Raw genomic sequence first — 14,273 nt, 5'->3', positions numbered from 1 at the left:
TTGTGTTAGGTGGTGTGTAAACACTGGATACAGGGACTTTTATTATATAAAAAAATTAATTTTTTTTTAATAGTCTGAATTAAATTGTCTGCCCAGAGTTTAAGTCCCTATAGCTTCCTCACTATTTCTATCTTCTTTCTTTTTTTTCCTCGAAATTACATTTTTTTCTACATACTTCTATTGCGTGCTTAAGTACTATATTTCAAGGTTTATGATATATTGTTTGAGAATAAAATCTAGGGGGACAACCTAAAACATAGTTGTAACCAGGAAATTTGTATTTAGTAGGAGTAATTGAAAGTAGTTGATGACATTTATAGAGTATGTTTACACTAATTCCAAACTTTTCTCGATTTTTTAGTTTGGACAAGTTTTTTTCTATTACAAGTATATCAAGGAAAGTAAGTTTTCGCATGCTTAAGCAAAAGTAGTTTATGTATTTAACTAAAATTTATACGAAACAATGTCAATACTAACCTCTACCTTCCCTCCAAATTTCGGCTACGGCCGAATGCACACAGAGTACTGAAATGGAACAGTGACGCGGACTACCAAGCAGTTTACTAGGAAAAGGAAAGAATGGGATGCCGCACACGGCGCTACTGAATGTGGACTCGTTTGAAATTCACAGACGAGTCCACAACCAGAGGTCTGTTTCATAATAAAAGCTAGTAGTATTAGTCAATAAATCCAAGTACACAAACTATAAAGTACAGGCACTAATATATTTTGTTTCATGATAGGGACGTCTATCAGTGATATTACATGATTTTAAAAGTAAAAAGTTATCTGGAAGAATCATATAAGTCAGTGAAATTGTACCAAATACAAACTACAAGATTAATAGTATTAGTTTCTACTTTATTATGAATTGGACGCACATTGAATGTAAAGCTAGTTAATAGTACTACAACCAGTCAAGCAAATCCTGACAGTACAGCCGTGACGACTGTCACTGCCAAGTCCCCTTCACCGTGAATCCTGCAATTAATCTTAAAATTGAACTTACAAATTTTACACTATTGTTTATTATTTCCATGTGTTGTTTTGTTTTATAGGTTTCGATATGATCATTCCAAAACACTTAAAAATTTTCTCTATCTTCATAAATGACCGAGTTATAGTAACAAGAAATCTATTATCTGCCGCCATTTTGGAACAATAAGACGGATCATCAAAAGCTCCGGGGATCTTTGTGTGATGTGGTGACCTCTGGCTTTGGTAGCTGATATATTAAAAAAAATAAAAAAAATAGGCGGATTAGCAGAAAATCAGCGGACTGTTGAGCGTTTTTTTAATCCTATTTTTGGATTCTACTATCTTGAAACGTAAAGTTCAAATTTCGATGAAAGTTAATTTTTTTGTTTCTTGTTTATTCTGCAAGAATCTAATATGAATTGATTCAACATGGAATAGTTTGGTGATCTATACGAAAACCGGCTTACCCAACATTAGTTGGAATACACCATGAAATTGAATCCCCAAACATACAATTTATATGAGCATGGAGACAGTTGTTATGTACAATTCATGAGCGTGTGATAAAACAAAATTCTATTTAAACGTTTGAGATGTATGTAAAAATAAATTAGTTTTCTTCTAGAAAGCCAAAACAGAAAGATAAACAATCGTTTTTTTTAATTTAGTTGTTCAAGTAAAGTAAATCGTATTTTTAAAAATTGATTTTAATCCATTCCTAATTTGTAATAACCCCTCCTTTCCCAATTTACAATAACCTTTGAATGTTGGAGCGTAAGGATGACGGAGCGTTGCCCCTCCACGCTCAAGGAGGAGAGGGTTGCGTTGAGCACTAGTAGTTGGCACGAGGTTGCCGTGCTCTCCTCTTAGTTGTATTATAGATATGTTCGCGATTGTGATTAATCTTTTGAATTTAGTTTTTCCTATATTTTTAACTCCTTTCTTCTTTTTTATTCTCGGTCTTGTATCTCTCGGCTCGATTGGTAGATCCCTAGGTGTTCGTAGGGCATATGTGAAACTTCTGGTCAAGATATTTGAGGTTAATTTCTATTTCAATGAAATGTACATAGCATTAGAAAAATGTGATATATTGATTGTGTCTGTATTGAACGTAAGATGTGTATTCTTATGTTTTTCTTAAGTCTCATTATTGTTAACCTTAACTTTAAAAGTGCTCTTATCACTAGAGATAATTGTAAAAATTTAACCAGTAATTAATTTTTTTTCCATTTCAAACCTTTAACTTTAAAGTTAATCTAAACATTCCAGTTCTACTTAATTTTTTCTGTTGAAGACTTTGACTCTTGTTATATTAAAGTATTCTGATTTGTTGTTATCAAATGCATTTCTTGCAGTTTGGTCGAAAAACAATAGAAGCCGAAGGAAAATGGAATATTCATACTCCACCCTTGACATCAGAAAACAAGGTTGAATCTAATGGAACCTCTGTTATATCAAGGGAAGACCTCATCTTGGTACCTGATCCTGAACAAAACTATTTGGGAAACAATAATCTTGAAGTGCCACAGGTACTATAAAACACATTTATTTATAAAAAATGTATTTATTTTTCTATCTATTGAGGAAAGTCTATATTTATTTCTAATTCATGAAGATAATTATGGCTCATCTCATTCTACCTTTATAATATCTTCATCTTTAATTAAAATATCTCCATGAGATTAAAGTAAAAAATATATTAATAATGGTACTCTTAAGTAAAATTATATCCATTTATATTCTTTGTTCTTGGAGATGTATGACTTTCAACTTAATCATGCTCCAACATAACCTTCATTTTTCAGGAAAAAGATGATGAAGGTGGATTGCCTAGGAGACCATCATTTGAAACTCTAAAAAAAGGTTTTCACCTCTCCGATTGCCTCGATTACATTAAAACAGGGGTAGAAGCAATTATCGAAGATCAAGTTACCTCTAGGTTTGAAGCTGAGGAATTAAAAGTACTTATTAATATTACTATGTGTTTTTTTTTTTGTTTTTTAATAATACTATTGTGAGCACTGAACTACTTTTATACTTTTTTTAGTCATGGAATCTTTTAACCAGAACAAATAGACAGTATGAGTTCATCAGCTGGAAACTTTCTTTTATATGGGTCACAGGATTTTTCATTAGATATTTTTTTCTTCTTCCTATGAGAGTTCTGATCTGTTTTTTTGGGGTAAGGCACTGTTGTTTTTTTATTTTAACTCATATCTTATCTAAGTGTTGAAAAAAACACTTCTGAACAATGACAACACTTTAAAAAAATGTTCATAATCTAAGGCCAAAAGTGCCTACTTAAAGGATTTCTGATGCCATAAATTTTAAATATGAAATCTTTAAAAAATCAAGGAATTGAAGTATTAATTAACATTTACTGTTTATTATGAAAAAAAAATATTTTTAATGTATTTTATTAAAGTAGAGTAAGTTTGAAACAAATAAAAATCCACCTTTAAAATTTTCTCTGAACTATCAAGAGTTATACAGTGTCCTCATGAAAATAGATATTTTTCCACTTTTGGTGAAAATAAATAATATATATCATGCTTGGTTTTTTAATACCATTACTATCCACATCTGAGTAAGACCTTTGTGAAGGTATGTGTTGATAATAGTCTTTTTTATTAAAAGTTTCTTATTTTAGACTTCTAAGCAATTTTTTCAACCCAAGAATTGTGAAAAACTCTGAAATAAGTAACAGAAATGTAAATCTTGGTGAAAATCTTTTTTAATTCTTTTATTATTATAATAAACTTTAAATCATGTGTCTGAACTTCCATCTTTACTCCTATATTTGGAATTACTCCCATTTTTTCATCTATGCTATAAATGTTCTACAGTTAATCTGCGGTGGTATCTATGTGACATTGTGATAGGACCAATTACAACAAAAATGTTATTCTCTTTATTACCTGGTTAAATATAAGTAAAAAAAAAATCTAATTCGCTTCCTTCTGTGTATTAAATCAGTGGTCATTTATTTCAATAAACTTGGTTGATTGTATTAATTAAACTGTAATATTCAGTGATATTAATTATATATAATTGTTGTTTTTAGTATGAATATAGATCTTGTTGTATTTATAGGTCTTATGGTTAACGTTCTGCACAGCCATTGTTGGATATATTCCTGAAGGTGCGTTCAAAAGGTGGACTAATAGGAAGGTGTCAGTTCTCTGTTTCAATATTCTTTCTTCTGCCCTGTCATCAGTTGTTACTTATCATAATCCACAGAACAGGCCAAAAAAAGGAATATGCGTTGCAAATCATACGTCTCCAATTGATGTTCTTGTGCTAATGTGTGATAATTCATATTCTCTTGTAAGTATTGTGTACTTTTATTTGTGATATTAGTTTTAAAATTACCTAAAAAAATGATCCTTTTCAGATTTTCTTCCCTGAAAAAGATTAATATTAAACCTTTGCACATTTAAGCCTTATGGTTTTGTAAGTTGTATACCTAAGTTTAATAATACTTCATGCAGTTACAATAATGGATTGTAACTCCATAAAACTAGTTAAGTTAAAGTTGATTGTATTAAAAAAGATTAAAGAAACTAGACCCTAATTAAGTGTTCTAGTTGTTCTTGTCATAATTAATCATATTATTAATCTAATGAAAATTACATTATTAGATTGGGCAGAGGCATGGTGGTTTTCTTGGCATTCTTCAAAGAGCACTTGCCAGAGCTTCGCCTCATATTTGGTTCGAGAGGTCTGAAGTAAAAGATAGAGAGACTGTTGCTGCAAGGTATATAAATTTATCTGACAAAATCAGGTTTTTAATTTAGTTATTAAGTTACAGTTTTTTATCATTAAATGGATTGAATAGAATTTTATGAACAGAAACTGAAACTGCGATTAAGGTCTTGAACATGAAATTAGTTTATACATTTTTAAATCTTCATTCATATTGGGGGAAAGTTAATTACCTGTTGTAAGATGCCAGTAAAGTTTATTGTTTTCTGTGTTTATTTGATGTTCAATAATTTTTATAAAGTCCCTTGTTGGTCTGAAAAACTTTTAAAGTATACAATGATGCAACAAAAAATTTTTTTTGTGAAAATTATTTTATTTTGTTGACAAACTCAAAAGCACTAATTAGATCAGTGGTATAAAGTGGGTGTCACTAACGATCAAAAATATTCTTAAAAACAATAATAAATAAAATTAACATATCAGATATACAGTACATTTACTTTGTATGTTTTTTGTCTTATTTTCTTGCATACTCAATCACTCTAAGGATAGTTATGGTAACATTTTTATTATTTTTTAACTTGACAAGGATGCTGTGAAATTTTTTTAGCCCATCAAGGGTGCCGCGAAATGATTTTAGCCCTAAAAGGGTGGCCTGGCGAAATAAGTTTGGGAACCTCTAAACTAGATATTTTGGGCAGCAATATCATCTTTATTGCGCTTGTTGGTTATTAGTGAACTCTATGTTGTTATGGCCTACCTTATTTTATTATTATTGCAATGCTATTTCCCATTAAAAGCTTTTGTTACGATTTGCCACAGTGCTACTAGAGTATTGAAATACTCTTTTATTTGTTTTAACCTATCCCTGGAATGTTAGTTAAAGATAAGTTGGTTATTTACAAATCCTGAAACATTGTACTGATATTATTAATGAGTGTTAGAATTAAATTTGTTTTATACATTCTATGCTACTGAAGATATTTGTTCATGGAAATATTCATATGCAGCATTTGTTGATTTTTCTGTTGTCTATTTAGATGTAAAGATCCAGTTTCCTTTATGAGATTCTTTATTGTTTTTTATGACAACTCATCTACTATATCTTAGTTATTTCCTTTAATTTAGGTAAAAAATGGAATGCATTGATTATTTTTTATTGCTTGTCTTAAACTTAGAGCTAATTATTGATAATTTATTAGTGAATCTTAATAAAGAACTTAATAATTACCCATAATAATAATAATTATAAAAATAAATAATACCATTCTTTTGTGAGTTTTTTATATGAGTATTTTTCCAAACCAAAATAATAACAAAAAGAGATAGGAACTAATTGAAATAGAAATAACAGCTAATTGCAACAAGTTAATTTTTTTTTGTATGTTTGACTTAGACCTTGAAGTGAAAGTAGATTATTTATAGTAGAAGCTACCTTAAATAAATCAACCTTGGCTAATAGGGTCATTATTTTTTTTTTTTATTTAAAGTTCATCATCACGCTAATTCACAATCATAACAATAACATTATGGAGAGATACTTAAGCTTTTATAGCAATACCTAACTTTCCCATCTTCAGGGCTATAGCAAATATTTGTCAAGTTATTACAATTATAATGATATTGTATCGCTAAAAGAACTTTTACAACACAGCTAATGAGTTCTGTCAACAATTATTCATTTTTTTAACATATTGAGTAACAAATTTATAGCTGAGTATTTTAACATCAATGCGGGACATATTCATTTACCGATCATAATTTTAATCTTAATTTGATAAATATTATGGACATCATGCTTGTGCTATTGTCATTTGTGTGGAAAGAAAAAGGAAATTCATATTTTATGTAATTCTTCTAATCATACAGCAGGATCTAACTACCATTGGAAATCTTTAAAAAATACTTAATTCAACAATTAAGATGGGTGCAAATTCAAAAACCTTTGGCCATCTTTTATTGTATTGAAGTGGGCTTGAATGTTGGCAACTTTGAAATTTAAAAAAAATTAAATGGTATTTCATAATTATCACTTACAGATTTTTTTTTAATGGTTGATTTTTATAATACAGCACTTAATATTAAATATAAATTGAAAAAATAAAGCTAACTTAAAAATCATATTTGCTATATTGCATTATGTTTTATTTATATATGAGTAAATTATTTTCAAGAGTCACCTAAATCATGGATGGTTTTTGAAAATAAATGACTCATATTGAGACTATAATTATGTCAATTTCTGATAACTGCAATTTCTCTGGACACAATGAATCATCTTTTTTTCATTTTGAAATTTTTTTTATAAAACTTAACTTTTACCCATATAAATACAAGAACTTATGCTACTACTTTAGATTTAAAAACAATAACCATAAAAATAATAAAAGACAAAAAAAAATTAATAAAGCATTAAAAAAAATAATAATAATGATTTACAAATACCTTTCATTGTTAAATATATCAAAGATTATTATTAATTGTCCCATTTTAAAGTTCCTGTTCATAAACTGAGTAAGATAAGAGACATTAATGGAACAAATATTTATCTATCTAATCTTTATATCAATGCTTTGCTTTAATAGTGGCACGTCTGAAAAAAATATAGTTCTGATTTTATTTTGAATTTGATCTCACAAAGTTACCCCAGCCTACAGTACAACCTATAGAATACATCAAATACAAAATAAATAAAAAAATCTTTCTTATACTATAAATAGATTTCCATTTACTAGTTAACAATCATATTATAGCTTTTATCTTATTTGCATAAATTCTCATATTTTTATTTACTGCATTAATTTTATTTATTTTTTCTTATGATTATCAACTTTTCCTGAACTTGCAAAAAAGAATGAGGCTCTGAAAAAAGAAGTATTGTAAAAATAAAGTTCTCAGATAAAAAAATATGTATATCTTTATCTCTACTCTTATCAAAATCTCTTGATCCCTCCTAAATTGATCAGACTTAAGATATCTTCATTTGACAAAAGAATTATTTATTTTCTGTGAATCCTCTTTTCCTAAAATTGATTACTTGCCTAAGAACAGTGATTTCTCTTAACGACAATATTACTGAATTTATTGGTCAACTAGTGGTTGAAATTTAGTACTTTTAATTTTTTTCAATAAGTATTACAAATCACTTATTGTTTATATAAAATTAAATATAAATGATATGAAATACTTAACAGTTATGAGAAAGAAGATGTTTATTCCTTAAAAATATATTCATTTCAACATTCCCATCGTTTTAAAAAAAGATTATTAAGTTTCTTTCAATAAGTCAGCCTAGTGCATAGGTCAGTATCACTTCCTCACTGTTTTTGTCTTTTTTTAAAAATGGTTTACAGCTGTTTTGTTCTTTGAAAATGGAAAAAAACTCTTTGCAGTTTTTGGAAATTAGCCTTTTTCTAAAAATTTATTTTATAATGGTAATTACCTATATTTTAAGGTAAAATGTTGTGGGAGAATTACATCTACAAGATGAGGCATTGTCTATTAAATATGTATCCAAATCGCAGTTTTTTTAAATATTGGTATTACGTGTAAAATACATTTAAGCATGTATAAATAAAAGTAATGGACAGAATCTGATAAAATCAATATAGGACCAAATAGGTACCAACCTGAAAATTTAATCAAAATTGGTTTAACTTTCCTGTTGATTGCGGGAACAAAAATTTAAATACAAACAAAGGACCATCTTTGTTCCTTGAAACGTAAAAAAAATTTGATTTTGAGGACAATTTTTTTTCATTTGTATGAGTACAAAGCTTACCTACCTTAGTAATAATAAAGACTGTTTTATTGCTTTAAATATGAGTAAATATATTTAGGTAACAAAGCAGTTAAAGATTAATAATTTTTATTGTCAATAATTAGTTCTGAAATGCTTACTAAAATTCTATAAATCAATATAATATATTAAATGCATGTATTTATAACTCAGATTAAAATTATAATTAATAATTTATACACATTTGTCAAATTGTTTTTCCGTTATATGACTTTCTGCTTGTTTATCTTACCCCCTGTAGAAAATATTTCCTAAAACTGAGTTACTGTATAGATGAATAATTCTCATCTACTATCCCATGAAATTCTCAAAGTGTGTTGTCACTGCCAAGCACTGTCCTCTCCCAAAATAAAATTATTTATTTTGTTTACATTTCTGTGTCAATTGACATTACATCCATTCCAAATATTTATTCTATAATTTGAACCAAATATGTTTCACATTTTAAGTTCTAGAAAGGCTTTAATGTAAAATTGTTCTTATTTATCTTTATTATTAGCCTGCTATCAAAATTTTTAAATTATTAAAAGTGTGCTGTGAGGGAAAAAAGGTCTAGAGTCATCTGTATTTAGTCTAGGTTCTAAATCCCATTTATTTATGTGTTTAAATTTATAATGTTGTTTAATTTATTGGGTGTGTTTGTTGTTATATATTAAATAAAAAAAGAAAATAAATCATTGAGTAGGCTTTTTATCATATTTATTTGTATTTATTGGTTTCTTTACAAAATTACATTGAATCATGTAAGTTAATGTATTTTTTTTTCTATATTTTTTACTTTCACTGCTATTTTTAAAAAATAACTATTTTTTGTAACTTCTTTTTCTCTTATTTTATTTTATTTTTTCAATTGTTTTGTCTTGTGTTTTAGACTTCGGGAACATGTGTCTGTTGAACATAATCCACCTATTCTAATATTCCCTGAAGGAACATGTATTAATAACACTTCTGTGATGCAGTTTAAAAAGGGTAGTTTTGAAGTTGGAAGTGTTGTCTATCCAGTAGCTATTAAAGTAAGTAGTTCTGCTCAATAATGTTTTTAAAAGTGTGTATTATAATAATTTATGCAGGTTCCATTGAAGAAAAATTTAATATGCATATGATAATTAGAGGTATTAATTAGATTTGAATTGTTTTAACATGAAAACTGCTTAGTGTTACATGCTGGGAACATTTGTTAATTGAGTGAGGGATAAAAAAATAATTGCTTAGTACTTACTTTAAATATAATTTCTTTTCATTAGAAATAGTGTTATTGAATAACATGAGAGTAACCAGCTAACTCCGTTTTCCTTAAAGAAAATAAACGTGTGAAACACTTTTTAATTAAATAGAAACTGTCCCCGTTTGTAGTTCAGTCGTTACTAAAATTGTTCTATATTCTTTAATTTTTTGGAGAGAATGGGGGCAGAAAGTCAATCCTTCTAGTTAAGACATTCATTCCTGTTTTTGCCTTGAACATTATTTAGTGAGTGTCAATATTTTCCTTTCTGACAGTTGAGTACTATTTTCCTTCTTATGTTGCAAGAACTTTCTCTGCTCCTTGTCACTCATGACCTCATTGCAATATTCTTTTTCGAACTATTTTTTCTATTGTTTTTGGTACAGTAAATTAATTAGTATTTTTACTTTTATTTCTTTTTTTTATTCAATATAAAATAATTAATGAATATACATTAATCTACATATTTGTATATATCATCTTATCTCAACTAGATATGCAACAATGTATTATTATTTAGCCCTCCCCTGCAGATTGAGAGCAATTTAAATATAACATTTACATGGTGAGTTCACAAAGTTTCAAGACTGGTCTCAGAACCAAAAATGAATTAAATATCATTTGTACAACAAACTAATAGTCTTTAATATACAATCCTCAGGCTTCACTACACCACTTCCTGCATTTTTCTATTATTCATAGGCTCCGTAGAACTTTTCGTGTGGAAGACTTAAGGGACCTTGATGAAGCTGCCTAGACCGCTGGAATCATATCGAATTGCTTTCCATTCAGATCTCTATGATCCGGGAAAACCATAAGAAGTCACTGGGAGCTAGGTCGGGGTTGTTGGATGGCTGCAGCAGGGTCACTATGTTGAATTTGCCAAAACTTTAGTTGTGGCGAGCGATGTTTGAGGGGACCATTGTCTTGGCATAGAAACCGGTTGTCTTTGCATAGAAACCAGTCGTCTTTGATCTATGAACAGACTCAATCCTTCGAACAGTGGAGCACTCCAACATAAAAATGACCTGTGACAGTTTGTTTGGCTAGAACAAACTCTGTGTGAATCACTCCTTTGGTGTTGAACTCAGGAAGAAAATGTCTTGAAGTTTGATGTAGTCACTGAAGTTTTGGCCAGGTTCAATGTGCACCCTAACTCCCATCGACTTTATTTTTTATCAACAAATTAAAAAAGATCTGAAAGGGAAATGATTTAACAAGATTTCCAGGGGGTTTATTAATAATGAAAAAAATAACTGCAAACAGTAGTGTGTTGAACCCAAGGGTGATATATTGAAGACTCTTAATTCGTTGTACCAAAATATTTAATACATTTTGAGTTCTAGATCAGTCTTGAAACCTTGTATATATCATATTTAAATTGTGCTCTCAGTCTGTACACAGTAAATAATAATACATAAATGCATATAAGTTGAGATAAAATAAAGAAAAAAATAATTATGTATATATATATATATATATATATGAATTGATCTCAGTCTGCAACTATATAAATAAATTACTGTTGAAGTTAACTCACTATGTTTATGCATACCTTGTTATTTTAAAATGAATTTTGTATATTATTGATATAAGCCTATGGTTTCTACGTATTTCTCTTGATAATTATTTGTAGTGATTATTTTCTTCTTTTTTTTTCAGTATGACCCAAAGTTTGGTGATGCTTTTTGGAATAGTAGTCGATACTCCATGATGCAATATCTTTATATGATGATGACATCTTGGGCAATAGTTGCTGAAGTCTGGTATCTTCCACCAATGACACAAGAGGAAGGAGAAACTGCGATTGATTTTGCTAACAGGGTAAAGAGAGTAATAGCCAAGCAGGGAGGCCTTGTGGATCTAATGTGGTAAGTTATATATCAACTAGATCAGAATAAAATATCACCTTTTTATTGAAAAGCTTTATAAAATTATTTATATGACTCATTTAACCAAGATATCGCCACTGTTGATAATGAGGTGGCATGGGGCTGTTTTTAAAGATTTTCATGGCCTAGTAGATAAAAAAAAAAAAAATTTGGAATGAAGCTACCTTAGGTTGTATTAATAAGTATTAGCCTAGGAGCGAGCCCTCTGAAAAAATTTATATTTTTGGAATTTAATTTTACCAGTAAAGGATTTTCCAAATCTTATTTTGAAAACTGATATGAATCTACCCCTTTAAATTTTCAGTTCAGCTTTGCCAAAGTATCTAGTTGATACCACTTTAAATTTTAATCCATTTTAGTTAATTTATTATTTAATAACTGAAATCATAAAATTAAACATAGGCATTGATGACCAAAAGGTTTTTACACCTTTAAACAAGACCAAACCAACATGAAATTAAACAATTATATTCTTGTTACAGGGACGGACAACTGAAGCGTATGAGAGCTAAGAAAGAATGGATGGAGAAACAACAAGAGGAGTTTAGTAAAAGGTTGAAAGTAGAGTAATGATGTTAAATGTCCAATATGTAATGATAATTGTACATATACACGAGTTCCTGGAGAGGAAATTATTTGAAATAGTCATGATTAATTTAATGATTTTTTGTAATTATTGTTTTGTATATATGTCATTTAATGTGCCCTAATGCACTTTGTATATATGTAAATGTATTTTGTTAAATATTTTTTTATAATTTTTGTCAATGAGGTTAGTGAAGTATTCTGTTTACGCATATGAAGCTTTTATTTTATTTTCTAATAATTTTCCTTTCTCTTTCAGTTAATATTGTTTCTTTAAGAGACATGTTTAATATCAAAAGTTTGATAAAAACTCACTCTTGACTACTGCTGAAATTGAAAAAGATGTTTGATATGTAAGGAAGGGAAAGTTGATAATTTATTTTATTTAAAAATTTATTTATTTATAGGTTACCTATCATTTTTTTTAACCATCTAATTTTAAATAAATAATTGAACCAAATTAATTACTCTTTTTAGAGGTATGGTTGATTATTTAATTATAATTGGTTAAAAATTGTTGCTTATGATATAAGCTAAATAATTTATTCATAGCTATTTGATGTCTTAATTATAGAGGATTATTTAATTTTTCACATTTTAAATTTTTTTAAAGTAACATAATTGTGCTGATGAACTATGAAATGGCAAGAATTATATTTTTTGACTCCCAAATTTATCGTGGTAACAGAATCTATTCTGAAATCAGTTGATAAATCAATTAAGTGCTGCATTTCTAAAATTAGAGCTTAAAAAAACAAATAAATAAGCTGGTTATTTTATTAAATCTACTTCAAACAGTTTAATAATAATGTTAAAAATAGCCAAAAAAATAATGAAATAAGACCTAGGTCCATATTAGCTTTCCCTTCTTCGTTGAAAATAAAATACATTTAGAATAGTGTGTTTAAATTAGGATATAATAGTATATTTATTAATTTACTATTTATTAGTCATGAATCATAAGTCTGATAATTAGACCCAATAAGTAATTAAAATGAATATCATCTAATTGAACGATTTTATTTAATGTAATATATTTTTTCAGGTAGTTTATTTTTATTTACATATTTTTAAAATATGTATATTTTAGTAAAACTATTTTTTATTGTATTTATTAACAAAAAATAAGATATAATGCATTGTAGAGCAAATATTTTGGAATAATTTTGTTGGTATAAAATTTAGTTTAAGCTTTGCACAATATATTTGTTTTTATTTATCAATTATTGTCTTCATACAAATTTATAAAAAAATAATTTTCTTTTGTATAAAATTTTGAAACATATTAGTTAAATATTAGCTTTTATTTTTCATTTTTATATTTAAGATTTAAGATCACAAATTTGGTTGAACGACTAGTATATAAGTATGCAATTAGATTATTCAATAGGAACAAATGAAATGTTGACTACTGTGTAGGAACATTTGATGTACTGTGATTAAATTATATTTTTTCTTTTCTTTTTTTTTTCTTTCAGCTATTTTGAATCTGAATGAATTTAAACGATGGAAAAATCAAGATTTAAAAATTAATTAATGTTCATTGATTAAGAAAGAAATGTGTACATTGGTTCCTATCAACGTTATGAGCCGAGGCTGGTTTTTTGATCATAAAAATAGCTCAAGTTTGACAAAAAATAAATAAAAATATGCCAAGACATTTATAAAAAAAGGTAATATAACTTATCATTGATCAAAAATCCCTAACCAATTCATACAAAAAAATGGGTACAAACAATTTCCTGTGTTTTAAAGGAATTAAATTATTTATTCTGTTAAAATTTTTTTATTTAAACCAAATCATTACTTTAAGAAGGCAGAATTTAAACTTTTCTAAGTTTGTGAAAATCAAGATTTAAGATATAAGATATAAATTAACTTATCTGTTTTACAGAAACCAAAAGAAAAACAATAGATTTAGTTATATAAAATATTTTTTAAGGAGTGAAGATGAAAATCATTTTTAGAAGTTCTTAATTAACATACACATTTCCTATGAAATTAAGTAAAGTTTAAACATCTGTGGCATTTATGAAAGGCAATAAAAAAAGTAATCATGGTAGCAGGAGAGATAGATTTCTAAAATCATTTC

General features: G+C 27.7%; 1 protein-coding gene across 1 annotated transcript; it reads left to right on the top strand.

Moving 5' to 3' along the window:
• Positions 1-1,793: 1,793 nt before the first annotated feature.
• On the top strand, positions 1,794-12,269 carry Gpat4 (Glycerol-3-phosphate acyltransferase 4). Its single transcript, XM_014416015.2, has 9 exons — positions 1,794-2,017; positions 2,334-2,507; positions 2,784-2,939; positions 3,026-3,160; positions 4,072-4,305; positions 4,620-4,735; positions 9,354-9,495; positions 11,367-11,575; positions 12,079-12,269. The coding sequence occupies exons 1-9, from the start codon at positions 1,862-1,864 to the stop codon at positions 12,164-12,166; spliced, it is 1,410 nt and encodes a 469-aa protein (XP_014271501.1). The 5' UTR covers positions 1,794-1,861; the 3' UTR covers positions 12,167-12,269.
• The last annotated feature ends 2,004 nt before the right edge of the window (positions 12,270-14,273 follow it).

Source organism: Halyomorpha halys, unplaced genomic scaffold (assembly GCF_000696795.3).
Source record: "Halyomorpha halys isolate HHAL.00 unplaced genomic scaffold, Hhal_1.1 Scaffold110.1, whole genome shotgun sequence".
NCBI classification, from domain to species: Eukaryota; Metazoa; Arthropoda; class Insecta; order Hemiptera; family Pentatomidae; genus Halyomorpha; species Halyomorpha halys.
The sequence above is the reverse complement of the archived record's forward strand: the minus strand, read 5'-3'. Positions and strand labels throughout refer to the sequence as shown.

What these genes read in the sequence shown, in the direction of transcription:
- Gpat4 (XM_014416015.2), top strand. Translation starts at nt 1,862, where the DNA reads ATGTTCGCGATTGTGATTAATCTTTTGAATTTAGTTTTTCCTATATTT. An exon ending in AGAGAGACTGTTGCTGCAAG is followed by an intron (nt 4,736 to 9,353) that starts GTATATAAATTT and finishes CTTGTGTTTTAG; the next exon opens with ACTTCGGGAACATGTGTCTG. An exon ending in GGCCTTGTGGATCTAATGTG is followed by an intron (nt 11,576 to 12,078) that starts GTAAGTTATATA and finishes TTCTTGTTACAG; the next exon opens with GGACGGACAACTGAAGCGTA.